This window comes from Myodes glareolus, chromosome 5 (genome assembly GCF_982192425.1).
Source record: "Myodes glareolus chromosome 5, mMyoGla1.1, whole genome shotgun sequence".
Lineage (NCBI taxonomy): Eukaryota > Metazoa > Chordata > Mammalia > Rodentia > Cricetidae > Myodes > Myodes glareolus.
The window spans coordinates 46,868,226-46,884,606 of NC_142030.1; the positions used below are offsets into that span (position 1 = coordinate 46,868,226).

Sequence of the window (16,381 nt, forward strand, 5' to 3'; positions counted from 1 at the left end):
CATACTGGCATAATGCCAATAAGTTTTATTTTAATTTCTAGAATGCATTACAGAGGAGAATTTTTAAACTATTTGTACACTCAGTTTCATATTTCACTTTCCATATATGGAAAAACCTAAACACAATTTTGAAGTATTAATTTTCATGTAACTTAATCCAGTCATGTTTGTTATTCACCCTATCATTTACTTATACCTATACCCATTAAGAAAGGTAACTTATCCACTTGACGAGAGAATCAGAGAATTTAAGGTCTGGCATGCATAAAAAACATATACGCCAGAGTTAAACAACCATAAAGTTGTAACACTCATTTCAATGAACTAAAACTTAAGAAAATGTAAGGAAATTAGTATAACAAACTAATCAGGCTTTAATTATCTGAGTACTTCCAATCTGAATGAATATTCAGGGAAGATCAAATCATATGCTTAACCGTAATACATCAGCAAGACAAGCTGCTGTAGTCAATCTTAGCATTATATTTAAAAGAACTGAGTACAAGAATCAGTTACAGAGAAGAGAACTCTTAGATATAAATAGTAGAATATAAATACAGAGTACTTCCAACAGAGCCATCACAGCTGCCAATACTTCAATTTTGGGGTTTGAGTTGGGGGGGTTTGTTTCTTGTTTGTTTGCTTGCTTGCTTTTTTAAACAAATATCCTAAAGTCATAGAGGGAAGGAACCTTAACTAAGCTTTAATAATAAATTCAATAAGAGAACATGCTTTGGAACTGGAGAGATTTCTCAGTGATTAAGAACACTGGATGTTCTTGAAGAAGACCCAGGTTTGGTTCCCAGCACTCACACGAAAGCTCACAACCATCCATAACTCCAGTTCCGGAGGATCTAGCACTCTTCTGATCTTAGCAGGCACCAGATACACATGCACTGCAGACATACATGTAAATAAAACATTTATATATGTAAAATAGAACTTTTAAAAAACCATAATTCACTTTGTCTTTCTTCAGAGTGATTTAATACTTTAGTGACACTGATTAATACTATTGAACCCAATTTACAGATCAATGATAATATACAATAAAATAAATATAAAATGTATCACAATACCAGCTGCTCTCCTAAGCAAAGAATCTCTTGGAATAACCACAGGTTCTGTTTCTTCCAAGTCACTCTCTGACTTGGACTCATCATCTGACCAAGGGTTTCGCTTCTTCACTTTCTTTGCATTCGGTTTACCAGATGATGTGGGTGTTTTTCTAACCCTGGTACCTAAAAGCAAGACAATGGTAATATGCATATAAACACTTACTCAAAGTTCTAGCAAAGCTTTTCTATAAAAGGCTCATTATAAAATAGATGTATATGAAAACAAAATGTATTACTTGAACTATTAAAAATCAATCAGTTAATCAAAATCAACAAACTACAGGAAAACCCCATAGTCCTTTTATTTCTTACACAAAACATTCACAAAAGCATTCCAATGCCTTACCAGGTTCCTTTTTCTCCCTTTTGGGTTTGGGACCTTTATTTACAGGAGCTGATGGGGTCAGTGTCTCTTCTCCTGTACCTTCTACTGGTGTTCCACTAAATTCTTCATCAAATTCTGTTTTCACTGTTGTGGTATCAGGATCACCCTATGTGTTCAAACAAGCAAGATCCAATCATGAGTAAACTAGCAATGCCTACTTTAAAGTTTCACTTAAACAACTTCATACTAGGTAAGTTTTTAACATGTTTCACTTGTGACATGTTTTCCTTTATTCCACTTATCTATTTCAAATGACACTGCTTATAACCCTAACATTCTGATATACTCAGTGAGACAATAGCCACTTAGGAAAATCATAAGCACAAAGGTAGGCTCTTGGTTGTCAAAGGCACTATGAAACCAATAGTTAAGTACTCCAAACGTTACCATAGAATCAGTGCCTATACTTGAGGTTCCTACAGACTAGAAAAATATTTTCAAATTACTGAAAGAAAATAAGCACCAGACATATTTTGTAAGGCACTATAAGGCTGCCTCTAATCCAAAATTATTGGTAAGGACAGAGGAATTGGAAGGCATGTACAATGCTAGTGCAACACAAGTCAAAATAGAGTGAATGACAGCAATGGCTCAAGGGAATGTAAACAACTCTGCTTAACAGGGACCAGAGGAAGCATCCCAGAGGAGTCTTTCTGACTGACTTCTAGAAGAATCACTAAGTTTCCCAAGTAAGTAGAAAAGTAGAAAAAGATGAGAAACAAAGCAGGACTTTGGAGGTAATGAGCTTATTTCAGCCATGCTAAGTTCAGGGGCGTTGCTCACTCTGATGACTACATGAGCACAGAATCCTGGGACATTACAGCCAAGACAGAGAGATTAAGAGTTATTGCTTTAAGTGGACAATGTTTAGGGTAGACAGGGATGAGGTTACTGACGTGACAATGATAAGAAATGAACCCAACAGACACCAACAGAAAAGGACAGAAGTCACTGAGTTAAGGTGAAAGTCAAGTGCGGTGAAGACACAGGCTAGAGGAAGGCTATGTACACCTCCTCAGTCCTCAGCCTGCTCTAGAGCTAAAAAGCTCCTATGTTTTAAATTGCTTCAAATCTTAGCTGTGCACATAAAAGTAAAAAAATTTAAAAATTCTCTGACCTAAAACTCCAACTTAGGCTCATTTCCCTAATGACAAAGATGCTGAATTCTCAGTCATGTACTGGATGTATCTGCACATGTATTCCTTAGGCCATAAAAAGACCTGGTCTAGATCTTTGGCCTCTATAAAACCATCATACATCCTGTTTTCTTGGCTCTAAACATTCATTCCAGTCTTTACACCTGGCTACTTCTGGCCAATCCTGCTTAAGGGAGGGTAAATTTTATATTTATTTATTTATTTATTTATTAAGTTCTTGATAGTAACTGTCATTGACAACAATGCAAGGTTTGCTAAAAAGTGTTTAACAAAAAACAAGATTATAGGAGGTGATAAGTTATTTTGAAAAACAAACCTTATTTTCTGCTTAATACTCCCTTAATTAGTCATGATCTAGAACTGAAACTTATAAAGTTGATAGTTTTTGTGTGATTTTTGTTAAGACTTTAATTTAGTAAGATATTCAATAGAGTGTTTCTTTCTCATTCTAAAAACTAAATTTAGGCCAGGTCCCTGAAGTCCCAATCTACTTAGGAAATTGAGGCAGAAGATATATAAAGCCCATAAGTTTGAAGCCAAACAGAGGGAATGAGTGAGTGGGAACAAAACGGAATGAAATAAGAGGCTCTACATATATGTATGAACGTTGACCAATAGACTCTTCTTCCACAACTCAACTTCTCTCATAGAAAGAATATTTCCTATCACATCAAAATACATTACAAATCATAAAGCATGATTAAGCTTAGAGTCTCCAATGAGCTGACACAGGAATATATGATACCTTCTTCTTCTTCAGCAATTTTCTGCTGGCATCTGCCTTCATAGCAGTAATTTCAGGAACAATTCTTCTCCCATAAGGTGAGGGCATCGTCTCCTCCAGCTGAAGTTTCTTTACCTTAGGTTTGCCAACTTTACCTTTTATTGCTTTTCCAGACATTCCTGCCAGAATATCTTCTCGCTCTTGTGCTTCCACTTTCTGAAATAGGGAAGGGAGGATACATAAACAGCTCTTCACAAAAAACAACCACTATTGCATAAGAAGCTGAAATAAATTATTCACCATTAAGAAAGAAAGCTTTCTTTTTAGCTAATCTAATCTGAAATGAAATAATGGGAAAAGAAGAAAAACTTTTAAGTCAGAAGACCTGAGTTTCAATCCCAATTCAGATATATAGGTTCTTACTCTTACTTAATACAATATGGTAACAGTAACTAGTGACCTAAATGATCCTTTATAACCCAAGAGCACTGCTGACCTGGCACCATCAGAAATAGCAAACACAGGCAGTTCTGTTAAAGAGTATGAAGCTGGGCTGGAGATATGGCTCAGCTATTAAGAGCATTTATTGCTCTTGTAGAGGACCTGGTTCAGTTCTCAGCACTCACACAGTGGCTCACACCCACCTTTACCTCCAGTTTGAGGGGATTCCATCCCCTTTAATGACCTCTTCAGACACCAAACACACACATGGTACACAGGCATACATGCAGGAAGAAACACTCAGATCCACAGTAAAGTAAAAATAAATTAATCTAAAAAACAAATTTATAGTATGAAGCTATTCTTTTCAATTGCTTTAATCATAATAATGATCTAATTAAATAGGAAAGTAAGAAAAAAAACCATAAAATTGAACTTACGAGATTTGTTATCAAAATAAATGAATATATAACCACAATTAATGTGACAGACTCTAAATTCTATAAAACTATTCTTTCTAATAATTAACAGGTTTGGAAAGATGCAAAGGAGAGTGACATCTCTTGAATGACATTTATATAGATTTCTTTAAATAAAAGTTTATAGATATGATAGGTTTTGAAATCAAACATATTAGAATCCAATGTTGAGACTTCTACTTACTAGTTGTATATTCTTAATATGCAACAGATAATTGGCAGGGCAACTACGATGTGGCAGGCTTTATAAACTCCCATCACATCTATTTTAGAGACGATGAAAAAGGCTTGGCTGAGATGAATAACTGTTTTTAAACACACCTATAGGACTCCTCTCTAAGCAAGCCCTTCCACTTCTTAAGGCCTTGAATCCTTATAAGGATGACTTCTTTCATTTGAGAATTACATGTAAATGCAGTGTCAGCACACAAGGGTACGTTCAATTGATGGTATCACAGACTTTAAAGAATGCAGTCATGAAATTTAAGTCTAAATATTCTTAGTTCTCAAAAAAAAAAAAAAAAACCCTGTATCTTGGGGCTGAGAGATGCTCAATGGTTGAGAACATGTGTAGTTCTTGCAGAGAACCCACGTTCAATTCCTATCATCCATAAGGTGCCTCATAACCATTCATAACTCCAGTTCCTGGGGATCTGATACCCTTTTCTGAATTCCATGGGAACCAGGCATGTATATGGTACATATACACACATGGAGACAAAACACGAAGACACATAAAATAAAATAAATAAATTTAAAAAGAAAAATAAAACTTTTTCTACAATTTCAAGATCTATTCTTACTTATATGTATGTGTCTGTGTGAGTGTGAACCACACTGTGTATAGAAGCCTGCAGTGTCCAGCGGGGTATCTGAGAACTGTCTAACATGAGTCAAAAGAACTGAAGTGAGATCCTCTGCAAGTGCAGCAAGTACTCTTTCGTAATTGCTGAGCCATCTCTCCAAGTTCCCATATCTAGAATTTAATTTATTTAAATATTGTTAATTATCAAATAATAAAAAACAAAACAGCAGCACTTGGGGGTCTGAAACTGCTTTGAATGGTAAATTTTAGTTCGAGAATCAACACTATAAAGTAAGCACCAAATAGATGTCTTTCCCTCTTTCAGTCAGCAATCAAACTGAAAGCAGTATCAGAATTGCAATGATAGTAATCAGACACAATAGTTTTCTTTTCAATGTATGTTTGTTCATTTCTATGGAAGGTAATTTTTTGTATGTGCGGTGATGGTGATGTGATGGAACCTAGCTAGGGTCTCACTCATGCTAGCCCAAGTGCCATGGCACTGAGCAGAGCTCAACACAACATTAGTTTGTTTGTTATTGCTTTTTTTAAACATACAAAGTACAGAAAGAAAATATGCCTCTATTTAAAAAAGAAAAATCTACCCGGACAGTTAATCCCAGCACTCGGGAGGCAGAGGCAAGCAGATTTTTGTGAGTTCGAGGCCAGTTTGTTCTACAAAGTGAGTTCCAGGACAGGTTCCACAGCTACTGAGAAACCCTGTCTTCAAAAAACAAACAAAAAAATTTAATTAATGAATTAAATCAATGCATACTATGGTACTTAAAAGATCACAGAAGGAACCTGGAACAACAGCACCAAAGAGCTTCAAAAAGTCCATCAGGATTTTTACCTTTGCTAACCAAAATCAGATGTTCACTTTGCTGTTATTAATTTAATTCTAGCACTTTAAGGAACAATTTTAGAAAGGTTTACATTTTAAAACTTTTCTCTTTCACTTTTTAAATTAGAACTCCACTAACATAAAAACACTGAAATTTCTTATAAACTAAAGGAAGTTGAAATACCCATATTCAATCATAACTATATATTGGCCTTACCTCTTTTCAGGAAAATGCCAAATCAAATCAATTAGCACAGTCAGAAATCAGGTAAGAGAATTAAATCAACAGAAAGCAATAGAATTTAATTGATTCTAAACTGAACTCCTTTGCACTCACATTCACCCATGCTAGAAACAACTTTTCCTCATAACTTCATAGAAGTAAAGCTAGCTTGATCTTAAATATAAATACACTAGTATAAAGAAAAATTCTGAGATAATTAAAATTAAAAAGAATTTTCATTGTTATCTCATAAACATTATTTTCCCAAATGTATTTTATTAATTTTAAAAATTATTTATTCATTTAGCAGGACTGGGGATTGGACTTAAACCTTGCACATTCTAGACCAATGCACTCCCATTGAGCTAGGTCAATGCACGCCCTATTCCCAGCCAGGAATATATACTTAATTGAGATTCAACATACATCCAGTTCTTCAACAAATGCTGCTAAATCTTCTTTCCAAAGGTCTGAAGGAGATTTCCTTTTGAGATCATTAACTTCTCGCCCCTGCAATTAAATAAAGGAAGAAAGAAAGGAAAAAAAGAAAGTGGTACAGTTTAACATTTAATAGTTTTTAATTTTGTAAAGGATAAATCAAAATACTTAGTTTTGGAAAAATAAAATCAAAGATATTGATAATACTGAAATAGTTCCAAATTATTTAACCCACAAAAGTTCATACTTTTGTATCTCTCTGCTTAATGAGTTCTTCAACTTTCTCTTTAGTAAGAGACCACAGAGACATATTTAAAATATAATTAAAGTCAGGGCCTGAAGGAGTTCCTGAGTCAGAGGAACTGTCATCATGTTGGTTTTGAGTGTCTTCCTCTTCAGCTGCCTGTAAAAAATAACAAACTTTATGTTAAAGTCTATTATAATATCAAGTCAGCATTTAATTTCATTGAATATTGGGCTTAAATGGTACACTGTTAGTGTTACACCTTCAGGGTGGTAGGAGTTATTTAAGATTACCATCAAGGCTGCCTATAAACCCTATTTCCTATGTTTAAAAAAAGTTTAAGATTTTCTTAAAATATACAATAAAATCTTCAGAAGGAATAGTATATTTTATCCCTATTTACTCAGAAATTTGATGAGAAGTTAATTGCTTTCCTAAGTCCCAAAATGAAAAGACACTGTATCTTAAAATTATTAAGTAAAATGTTTTGTCAGACTTTTATACTGGTCAGTAAATGAACATGAAATTGCTAATAAATCACTTATAAAAATGTTTTAATAGTTGTAAAAAGTGAATATAATAGGCTACATTTACTCACTAAGGATGAATTATAATAAAGATGCCCTATTGCCATAGGGACTATTCAAATGAAAACTCAGAAAATAAGTTAATTGAAGACTAAGTTGATGATTTATGGTGGAGAAATTTTACTCATATTAACTGAAATTTAAAGAAGCCTCTTATGCTAATACTATGTTTCAAATTACAATGAATTTAATAAAAAGCAATTTTTAAGCCTTCAAAGCCTTAAAAACAAAGACATTAAATAAAATTGAATTAAAGTTGTTTAAGAAACTCAAGTAATTAAAAATGACAAGAATATTCTAACAAGCTAAATGTTTAAAAACAAATTAGCTCTACAATTTAAAAATGTTGAAATAAAATAATGTATCCCTACAAAGTTAAGTCTGAATGCACTTAGGAAATTAATGATAAAAATTAAAAATGCAAATCAAGATGTTTCATGACACAAATAAAACTACAAACTCAATTAGAGATTGATAGATGATCAGTAAGTCCTAGATAATGAATTGTAGACTGTTCTACAGTTTTAAAAAGTTCCTCAAGGCAAGTTCCAGGACAGGTTCCAAAGCTACACAGAGAAACCCTGTCTCGGGGGAAGAAAAAACAAATCTTCCAGAAACTGCTTCCGTGGAACTATGGAGCTGCTGGGAGACCAGCAGGAGCTATGGAGCTGCTGGGCTAGCAGCAGCCCACTGAGGCAGGATAAGAGCACAAAACAACTCTACTTAAAACTCCTACTTCAGCCAAGCAGTGGTGGTGCATGCCTTTAATCTCAGCAGGGCAGGCGGATCTCTGTGAGTTTGAGGCCAGCCTGGTCTACAGAGTGAGTTCCAGGACAGGTTCCAAAGCTACAGAGAAACCCCGTCTCATAGAAAATAAAAAAAACAAGAAAGAAAAGAAAAGAAAAAAAAAGACCCTCCTATTTCAGAAGTCCATTTGGTGTGGTTTCATGAAACCAGAAGCACTATTAATGTGCTAAGGATGTGTTATTTCACTATTAACAAGAAGGGCACTTCTAGAAATAGATAAAAAGTGAACTTTTCCATGTTTAATGATAAAATTCACTGTTTAAGAAATAATCTATAGCTGTTTTATGATTCTCTTTCTTCCCCAACACTCTAGAGCCTCTCCTTTTGGTACCTGAACTCTTTACTCCCCTTAAGTGTACACTTAGCAACAATGGTGCAAAAGTGTTCATAGTGATAACGCAAGCTGGCTGTTACCCATGAATTCTGCTTCCACCAGAAGGGCTTCCCAAAACCAAGCCATCCTTATACTTAAGAACTGAGTGAGCACTGAATTCACTAGCTTATTGGGTGACTTTCAAAAATAGAGTTTAAACCACACAGACACAGAAGTTCAAACTGGATATAAAGCATAACTGGAGTTCAGCAGTACAATAAATCATAACAAGATGAAAGAAAATGCTTCTTTCATCATATCTCTAACTGCCCTCTTGTCCTGTCCTACCTTTATTCAAATGGTATATAAGTCTATTATCTTGATACCACATAATTTGTTCTAATTTACTCACTTTAACATATTTACTTCAAAATTGAAAAGAGCTTAATGTACACAAAAATAGTATTTCAATATAGTTTGATGAAAAATACAAAAAAAATTATGATTGAGAACTCTACAGTGCAAGAAAAATTAACATACCAGTTCACAATATATCACACAGTTTATTTTAAACAATGCTAACATCTCCATCTTATATATTCAAATCTATTTTAGTATCTAAAAATATTAATCATCACATTGTTTTTAACTTTTCTACATTTCTGTTTTTAATCACAATGTTGTTCTGCCTTTTAAAATTGCCTTTTTATTATCACAATATTAAGACCCTAATTCTTGAGGGGCTCTTAAGGTTTCAATATTTCATTGAATTAATGTTACTTTATTATCTGAAATAGACAACTTAAATACAGTTTAAATTTCAGACCAAAAATCTAAACACAGGCAGAGCACATGTTCGGTGTCAATGGTGTCAAAGAACATTTGTCTCTCATTTTCCCAGCCCCAACCACAACTAGACTAGGAAGTGGTGATCAGATGCCACAGCATCATCACAGACTGGACAAAAGAATGATTTTGAGGGCTACCAGTCTGGCTCTCAAATAGTTCACATGTACCTCATGGAAACCACCACGACAAATTAACCTCTTAATGTCAGACTTAAAGAAAAGATCAAGGAGACTGTGCTACTTTCTCAACCATGGAGTCAGCTCTACAGCCCTGGTGGAGACACTGTTTTGTAGTGGGGATCACTGTGAAGCCCTAGACTGTCTGCTCTGCGGGTAAGCAGAAGCTTTCTGTTCCCCAAACAGCCAACTCAGCACCTTTATCACTTCTAAATTCAAACTTTTGGGGTTGGGGATTTTGTTTGTTTTGGAAGTTGCTTTTCAGAGCTTCTCTGAGCATCTTTTTCTGCAAGTGATTACCTTTTCTTGTGCTTCTTTCCACGCTCTCACTGGGTCAGATTCATAACCTCTCTGGACTAACATTTGAATCAAATCTTTCTTTGACCTATTCTCTATGTGAGGGAAAAATAAAATTAGGATCAAGAAAAGAGATCAATTTGTATTTGCTTATATTCTACTGATAAAAATGTCTTAACAAAGACTTTTTTTCCATTTTAACTAATGTTTAAATCTTTAAAGGCTATGCCTTACCAATAGTAATTTTCCCTTGTATCTTCTCTAAAATGAAACGGGCTTGATTATTAAGCTTTGTAGATTCTGCTCCCAACATTCCTACAAGCCATTCCTTCCGTAAACCATAATAACTTAATCGTAAATCAAAGAATTCCTTCAGAATGTCTTGCACAGTTTCATACTTCTTCAGACATCCCATATGATCAAAGAGTACCTATGCAAAATACAAAGTTTTTTCCTTTAAATTCAATAAATTTGTACTGGTATTTTAATTTATATAATATTTATATTACTTAAAATAAGTCTAATATGAATATAAACCACCTGTGAATCCCATTAAAACAAACCAAGATTAAGAACATTTCTATGAAATATTCCTTTAATGGCAAGAATTTAATAAAAACAATTATCAAAACTATGGCAGAGTTTAAAATCATAATAATTTTGATAGATAAACTATTTATTAAAAGGTTTCGGAGTGGGCTGGAGTGATGGTTCAGTGGGTAAAAGCACTTGAGGAAGACCTAAGCTTTGTACCCAGCATGCAGAGGAACAAAATTAAGCCCTGCATTCTTAAGCATCCAAGCTTATAGCTATCACTCTTATTATGAGAATCCAAGGTGTGGCCATTTAAGAAAGATTAACTAGCTCTCTTTTCCAGCTCCCTCTCAGAGAGGCAGCTTCGGTCTCTCTCTCTCTCTCTCTCTCTCTCTCTCTCTCTCTCTCTCTCTCTCTCTCTGCCTCTCTGTTCTTCTCCCCTTCTCCCTTCCCTTCCATAACTACTAAATAAATATCCAACCTCAAAAAAAAAAGAAAAATTAACTAATATAGTACCATGGAATTACAAGTCAGAGTAGTCTGAAGTTTAAAAACTTTATGGAGTCCAGCAGCTTCTGCTTGTGCAAGTTTCTCTTCCGTCATTTTTACCACAAATTTCACAGTTGTATCAGTATGATATTCTTTGTAATCAGAAATTAGAGCTGGTGTTTTATCTGTTCCATTAAGCATAGGTTCCAGGACCTGCTCCTTGTACACCTACAAAACATTTTAAAAGACAATAATATTTTTACAACACACTATCATGTTCTCATTAACCATGTAATCTTTTAAAAATCCTCAATTCCAATGGAGGCAAAGAGGATACTGATGTCCTTGCTGTTTCTGCTCATCACTGCAAAGGTGACATGTGAGGATTGCATGGAGCTGAGGAGAGAAGATAAACTCAAAATCTATCTGAAGGGCTGTCAAGATGGCTTATCATATAACATTCTTTGAAAAGACCTGACTTTGGTACTTAGCACCCACGTTAAGCAGCTCACAACCACCTATAATCTAGCTTCAAGAGATCCAATGGTCTCCTCTGGTTTTCATGAGTACCCATGTGCATAATGCACAAATATACACACACATAATTTTTAAAAATTAAGATATTGAATAAAAAAAAAGGAGTGATAGCACATGCCTTGGTTCTGGTTCTGGTCCATGTAAACCCCAAAGACCCCATAAAGTCTATGGGTATAAGTGGGTGACAGTTGCTAGGCCTAGCAGAGTGGCATACAACCCACTTAGATTTAAAGCAACTGATACTGATCTGAATTTACTGAGCATATTTATACAGGCCCACAATACTTCTCATTCCATGTTTTTTTGTTTTAAAATAAACACAAACACACAATCTCTTTTTAAAAAATGAATGAAAGAAAGCAAGCACCACCAAAGTCAGTGGTTCTCAACCTCCCTAATGCTGCAACCCTTTAATATAGTTCCTCACATTGTGATGGCTTCCCCAACCATAAAATTACTTTGCTGCTACTTTATAACTGTAATCTTCCTACAGTTATGAATTGTAACATAAATATCTGTGTTTTCCAATGGTCTTAAGCAACCTCAGTGAAAGGGTAGTTTGACCATCAAAAGGAGTCACACGACCCACAGATTGAGAACTGCTGACCTAATGTAAGACATACTATTTTTTTATATATACTTAAAAACTTGAAAATTCAAAACACAAAATTCAAACACAAAGGTAAAAATTAAGTGCCAAATCAAATACTAAGCAGACACAGAACAAACAATGAGGTGGGTTATTTGTGTCACAAAGAATAAAGCAATGCCCTTCTCACATGGTTATACTGACCTGGGTCCAAGTTCTAACAGGAAGTTCTGTAATCTCTACTGTGTTTCTATCCACCACAAATATCTCACCACTTACAGCATACTGGTTCTGACCAAGTTCCTGGATGGTGCCTTTAAAGTTTTTATAGTTTGGAAGCTGCAGGGAGACAGAAATAATTTAAAAGTTTGACTTTTGTTCTTGAGTGCCAGCACCACCTGTAAGAAGCCTTAGCACATGGTCTACTTACATGGCAGGGCACCGTGACTGAAACTAAGCTTCCCATCCTCACTTGGTGCTCACTAAGTTCCTTGATACGGAACTCGTAGCTTCTGCTAACACAGTCTGAACACCACCTCATCTTCCCAGCATTCACAATCTTCCTAGAGCAGTGCTCTTTTTCAGTCTTTTGCCCGAATTCCTTCTATCATTAGCTTAATATCCTTTCAATTAAATGCCCTTTGCTTCACATTGAATGGCTTGTAGTTTGGATCCAACTGAACTTTATACTTTTTATCTAATGATTTTTCTCTGCAGAACTACTTTTCTCCTATGCTCTGCTTGAAGATTTTGAAAATTTATTCTATCTATTCTCCCAAGGTTTCATGTGAAAATATAATTATCATTGTAAGAAATCTAATTGTGGTTTTTAAACGTAAGGCTTTGAAGAAATGGTTAGGATTAGGCAAGGTCATTAAGGTGGAATCCCATGAATGAATCCTAGTACTACTGAATCTGAATAACTATTCAAGCAGAGAGGTCAGAAAGACAGTTGTATGTGTACACACACACACACACACACACACACACACATTTCTCATCATATAAGGCTTTGTATTGCTAGAGGGCTCTGCCAACATGAAAGTCATCACTAGATGAAGCCTCTAGGCCCTGAAACTCCAGAATTATAAAGTAAAATAAGCCCCTTTCCCTCAAAAAAAAAAAAGTAGCCTGTCTTAGGTATTTCATTGTGGCAACAACAGAAAAGGAACTATCTACTAGCTCTGACACACACTCAGCTCCCCATTTAATTCACCAATATAATTTACTCACCCTCAACCAAATCACCATTAGAAGAGGTCATCCATACCTGATACTGTCACTAAAAAGTCTAACATACAGCAGGAGATATTTTGTGCATATTGAATATCTTTGATTACTATAAATTTCAAGCCCTAATATCTTTTCCTGACAAGTCATTAACTTTAGAAAACAAAGACCCTAACTCTTAAACTCACCTCTTAGCTCAGAGCCATGATATAGGCAGAGAAGGCATGTACTGATAGAATACACTAGTTCATCATCCTTGAATCCATCTACAACAGTTTAAATAAAATACTATCATAGAAAGTAATTTGGAGCTTGGGATCATAGTAAGTAAGAATATTCGCTGTAGATGCATATAGAACCTAAGTTCACATCCCCAGTATCCACACAAAAAGCAAGGCATGGCTGCATATACCAGTAACCCCAGCACAGAAACAGGTAAATACCAGGAGCTCACTGGTTAGCCAGCCTAGCTAAAATGACCAACTTCCAGTTCAGTGAGACACCTGGTCTCAAAGCAGTAAGAGTGACAGAGGAAAGAACTCAGTGCCCTCTTCTGCAATATACCTGTGTGTGTATGATGTATATGTCATTATAAGGACAATGTTCATGGCTTAATACTTTAAGGACAAAAACAAAGCTACATACAAGCATAACAAGAAACCATTCTCTGAACAGTTTAGAGATTTTGAAGCCTGAAGTACAAGGTATTTTAAATTTTCAAATAAATAGTTTCTCTCCATAAAACTTATCTTCACGCTCATTCACTTATTTTTCATGTAAGAAAATATAAATTTATATCCTAACAGGATCCTGTCTACAATGGCTCTAAAATGAAAAGATTCCATTATTTTCTAAAAGTTTTCCTTTATCCATTATTATTTAAGTAAACAACACAGGCCATAAAAACTTACCATGGGATGAGGGTCCAAACCTTCTAGCATCCGTCTGACGTTGTTCACAATTTCTCTAGCATCATAGTTGGGCAGTTTACAAGCCCATCCAGTCCCAATGCCCTCAGCACCATTAATCAAAACCATAGGGATTATGGGGATGTACCACTCGGGCTCCACACGCTGATTATCATCATAAAGGAACTTAAGTAAGTTATCATCCACGGCCGGAAAAAGCAGTCTTGCCAGAGAGCTAACAAAAGGAAATAGGACAATATTGCTCCAAGAAATGAAACTTCATAAGAATTTGACATTTTAAGAAAACCCTCTGAAAAGAATACATTTTTAATAGTTTTTTACTACGTTATAATAAAATTCACCTAACATTAGTACAAAAGGCATATTTTTCCCAAACATAATTCAGTATAAAAGAGTCGTTTTTTACTTACTTACTTTCTTAAATTCTTTAATATTGGTAAATAACTTTGTAAGAAGTTCCAATTATTATGAAAAAATATTTAACCAATTTTTGGTGTAAAGAATAAAATTAAGTGCAGGAAAAAAAGTATATATATTTTTAGGACTGATTTTTACCAAGAATGCATAAAAATTAAGGTCAAAAGACTTGTACCAAATAATTTAAAGTACTCGTCCTGAGAAAAGTAAGTAAATAATCTTCTCCCCACTGCTTTAATTCTACTGAAGTTTTACTTGATACAACAAATTTCAAATTAAACATTATGTCAGTAAGTTAGCAAACTATTTACCTTAACATTGTGAAAATATAACGAGGGCTTGCAGCATCTTTGCCACCATGAAGTCGAGTTCCAAACTGACCAATGGGCTGAAGCAAGTTAATGTTGTTACTGCCCACAAAATTCTGAGCCAAATTCACAATAGTCATCATCAATGCTTGCTACAGAATGGAAAAAGACAGAATTTATGATTAATAGCCTAAGTTCTTTGGAACTATGCCTTAATTTGTATTAAAATCTAAACTTTCAATTTTATTATATTTTCAAAGACCTCATTAAAAAAACATACTCTTTTATGAATAATTATCATTTAGTATGCCAATAATCACTGTTCTCAGTTGACTCCACTCTCAATGCTTACTTCTCCATGATGATAAGCAGACATTTCAGCGACAGATCCAGCCAGCTGGGCAACTTTTACTTCACGTTTATCATTCCTCTTGAAACAGGTAAACAAAACTTTTCGTTGGCCTGGTTTGAAGCCTATTTTTAAAAAGAGCAACCATCCTTTAAAAATACTTTTTAAATATTTTTAAAATATTGTCACTGCATGAATCTCAATCTCAAAATCTTTCCCCAGATCACCTTCATGAGTAACCTCTGGTAGGACATGAAACCTACATTGTCTCTGACCTTTCATAAAGTTTGTTAACCATTCTTTTCTGTCATTTTTATATGTTACAAATAAGATACCTCATAATATCAACTATTTTAGTGTCAACATTATAGGTTTGGGAGAAAAAAGAAAGAGATTTACAATTCCAGAAGAGAACCAAGTTCTGGACTTAAATAATTTTTCAGAAATATCATACTTCTTCCGCATGAGTCTCTATTTCATGTGACCCAGTGCCAGCTGCTACCTAAGTATTAGCAAGTAAACAAACTGATGATATCTATTAGCACATCTACCATCAGAAAAACTCTTACAAATGTTTACTGAAGTAATTAAGAACATAAGTCTTTAGAATCTTGGTAATCTGGATAGTCATATCATGTGAATGAGCAAATTACTAAACTAGTCTCAGTGTTCAGAAAGTAATTAAAATAATAACCTTTCTAGTAACCATAGCCATAAGATTATGTGAGATTAAGGGTCTCCTTCTCCTCCTTGCTTGAGACCAATAAACATAGCAATAACCCTATCCATATATGCTGACTACTGCATCTACCATTATGAGGCCAGAGCATGGAAGAAATAAGATGAAAAAATATGGCTATTTCTTTGAAAATTTCATGATTAACTGAGGAAATAAAATTAACACAGATAATAAGAGGAACATAAGAAGTGACAAAGAAGTTCAGGCATCTAATACTAATTTAGACGGAATGAATATTCATAGAAAGGAGACAATCTCAGGCTAGACATGATTGATGGGCAAAACTATTAAATGAAAAACCAAGCAACACAAAGATGAACAAATTTGCTATGCCATATAATTGGGCCTGGGTAGGCTTTTCAAGTAGGAAAAT

At 34.6% G+C, this 16,381-nt stretch overlaps 1 protein-coding gene across 1 annotated transcript in view; it reads right to left on the minus strand.

The window, feature by feature from the left end:
• Top2b (DNA topoisomerase II beta) overlaps window positions 1–16,381 on the minus strand; it is a 61,590-nt gene that overhangs the window by 9,259 nt on the left and 35,950 nt on the right. Inside the window, exons 19-30 of the mRNA XM_048420959.3 lie at window positions 15,273–15,394; window positions 14,924–15,072; window positions 14,178–14,409; window positions 12,241–12,375; window positions 10,938–11,138; window positions 10,122–10,317; window positions 9,891–9,982; window positions 6,862–7,017; window positions 6,603–6,686; window positions 3,406–3,600; window positions 1,465–1,609; window positions 1,080–1,241 (exon numbers count right to left, since the gene is read on the minus strand). Of these exons, the coding sequence (XP_048276916.3) occupies window positions 1,080–1,241; window positions 1,465–1,609; window positions 3,406–3,600; window positions 6,603–6,686; window positions 6,862–7,017; window positions 9,891–9,982; window positions 10,122–10,317; window positions 10,938–11,138; window positions 12,241–12,375; window positions 14,178–14,409; window positions 14,924–15,072; window positions 15,273–15,394 (1,869 nt within the window). The remainder of the gene's footprint in view (window positions 1–1,079; window positions 1,242–1,464; window positions 1,610–3,405; window positions 3,601–6,602; window positions 6,687–6,861; window positions 7,018–9,890; window positions 9,983–10,121; window positions 10,318–10,937; window positions 11,139–12,240; window positions 12,376–14,177; window positions 14,410–14,923; window positions 15,073–15,272; window positions 15,395–16,381) is intronic.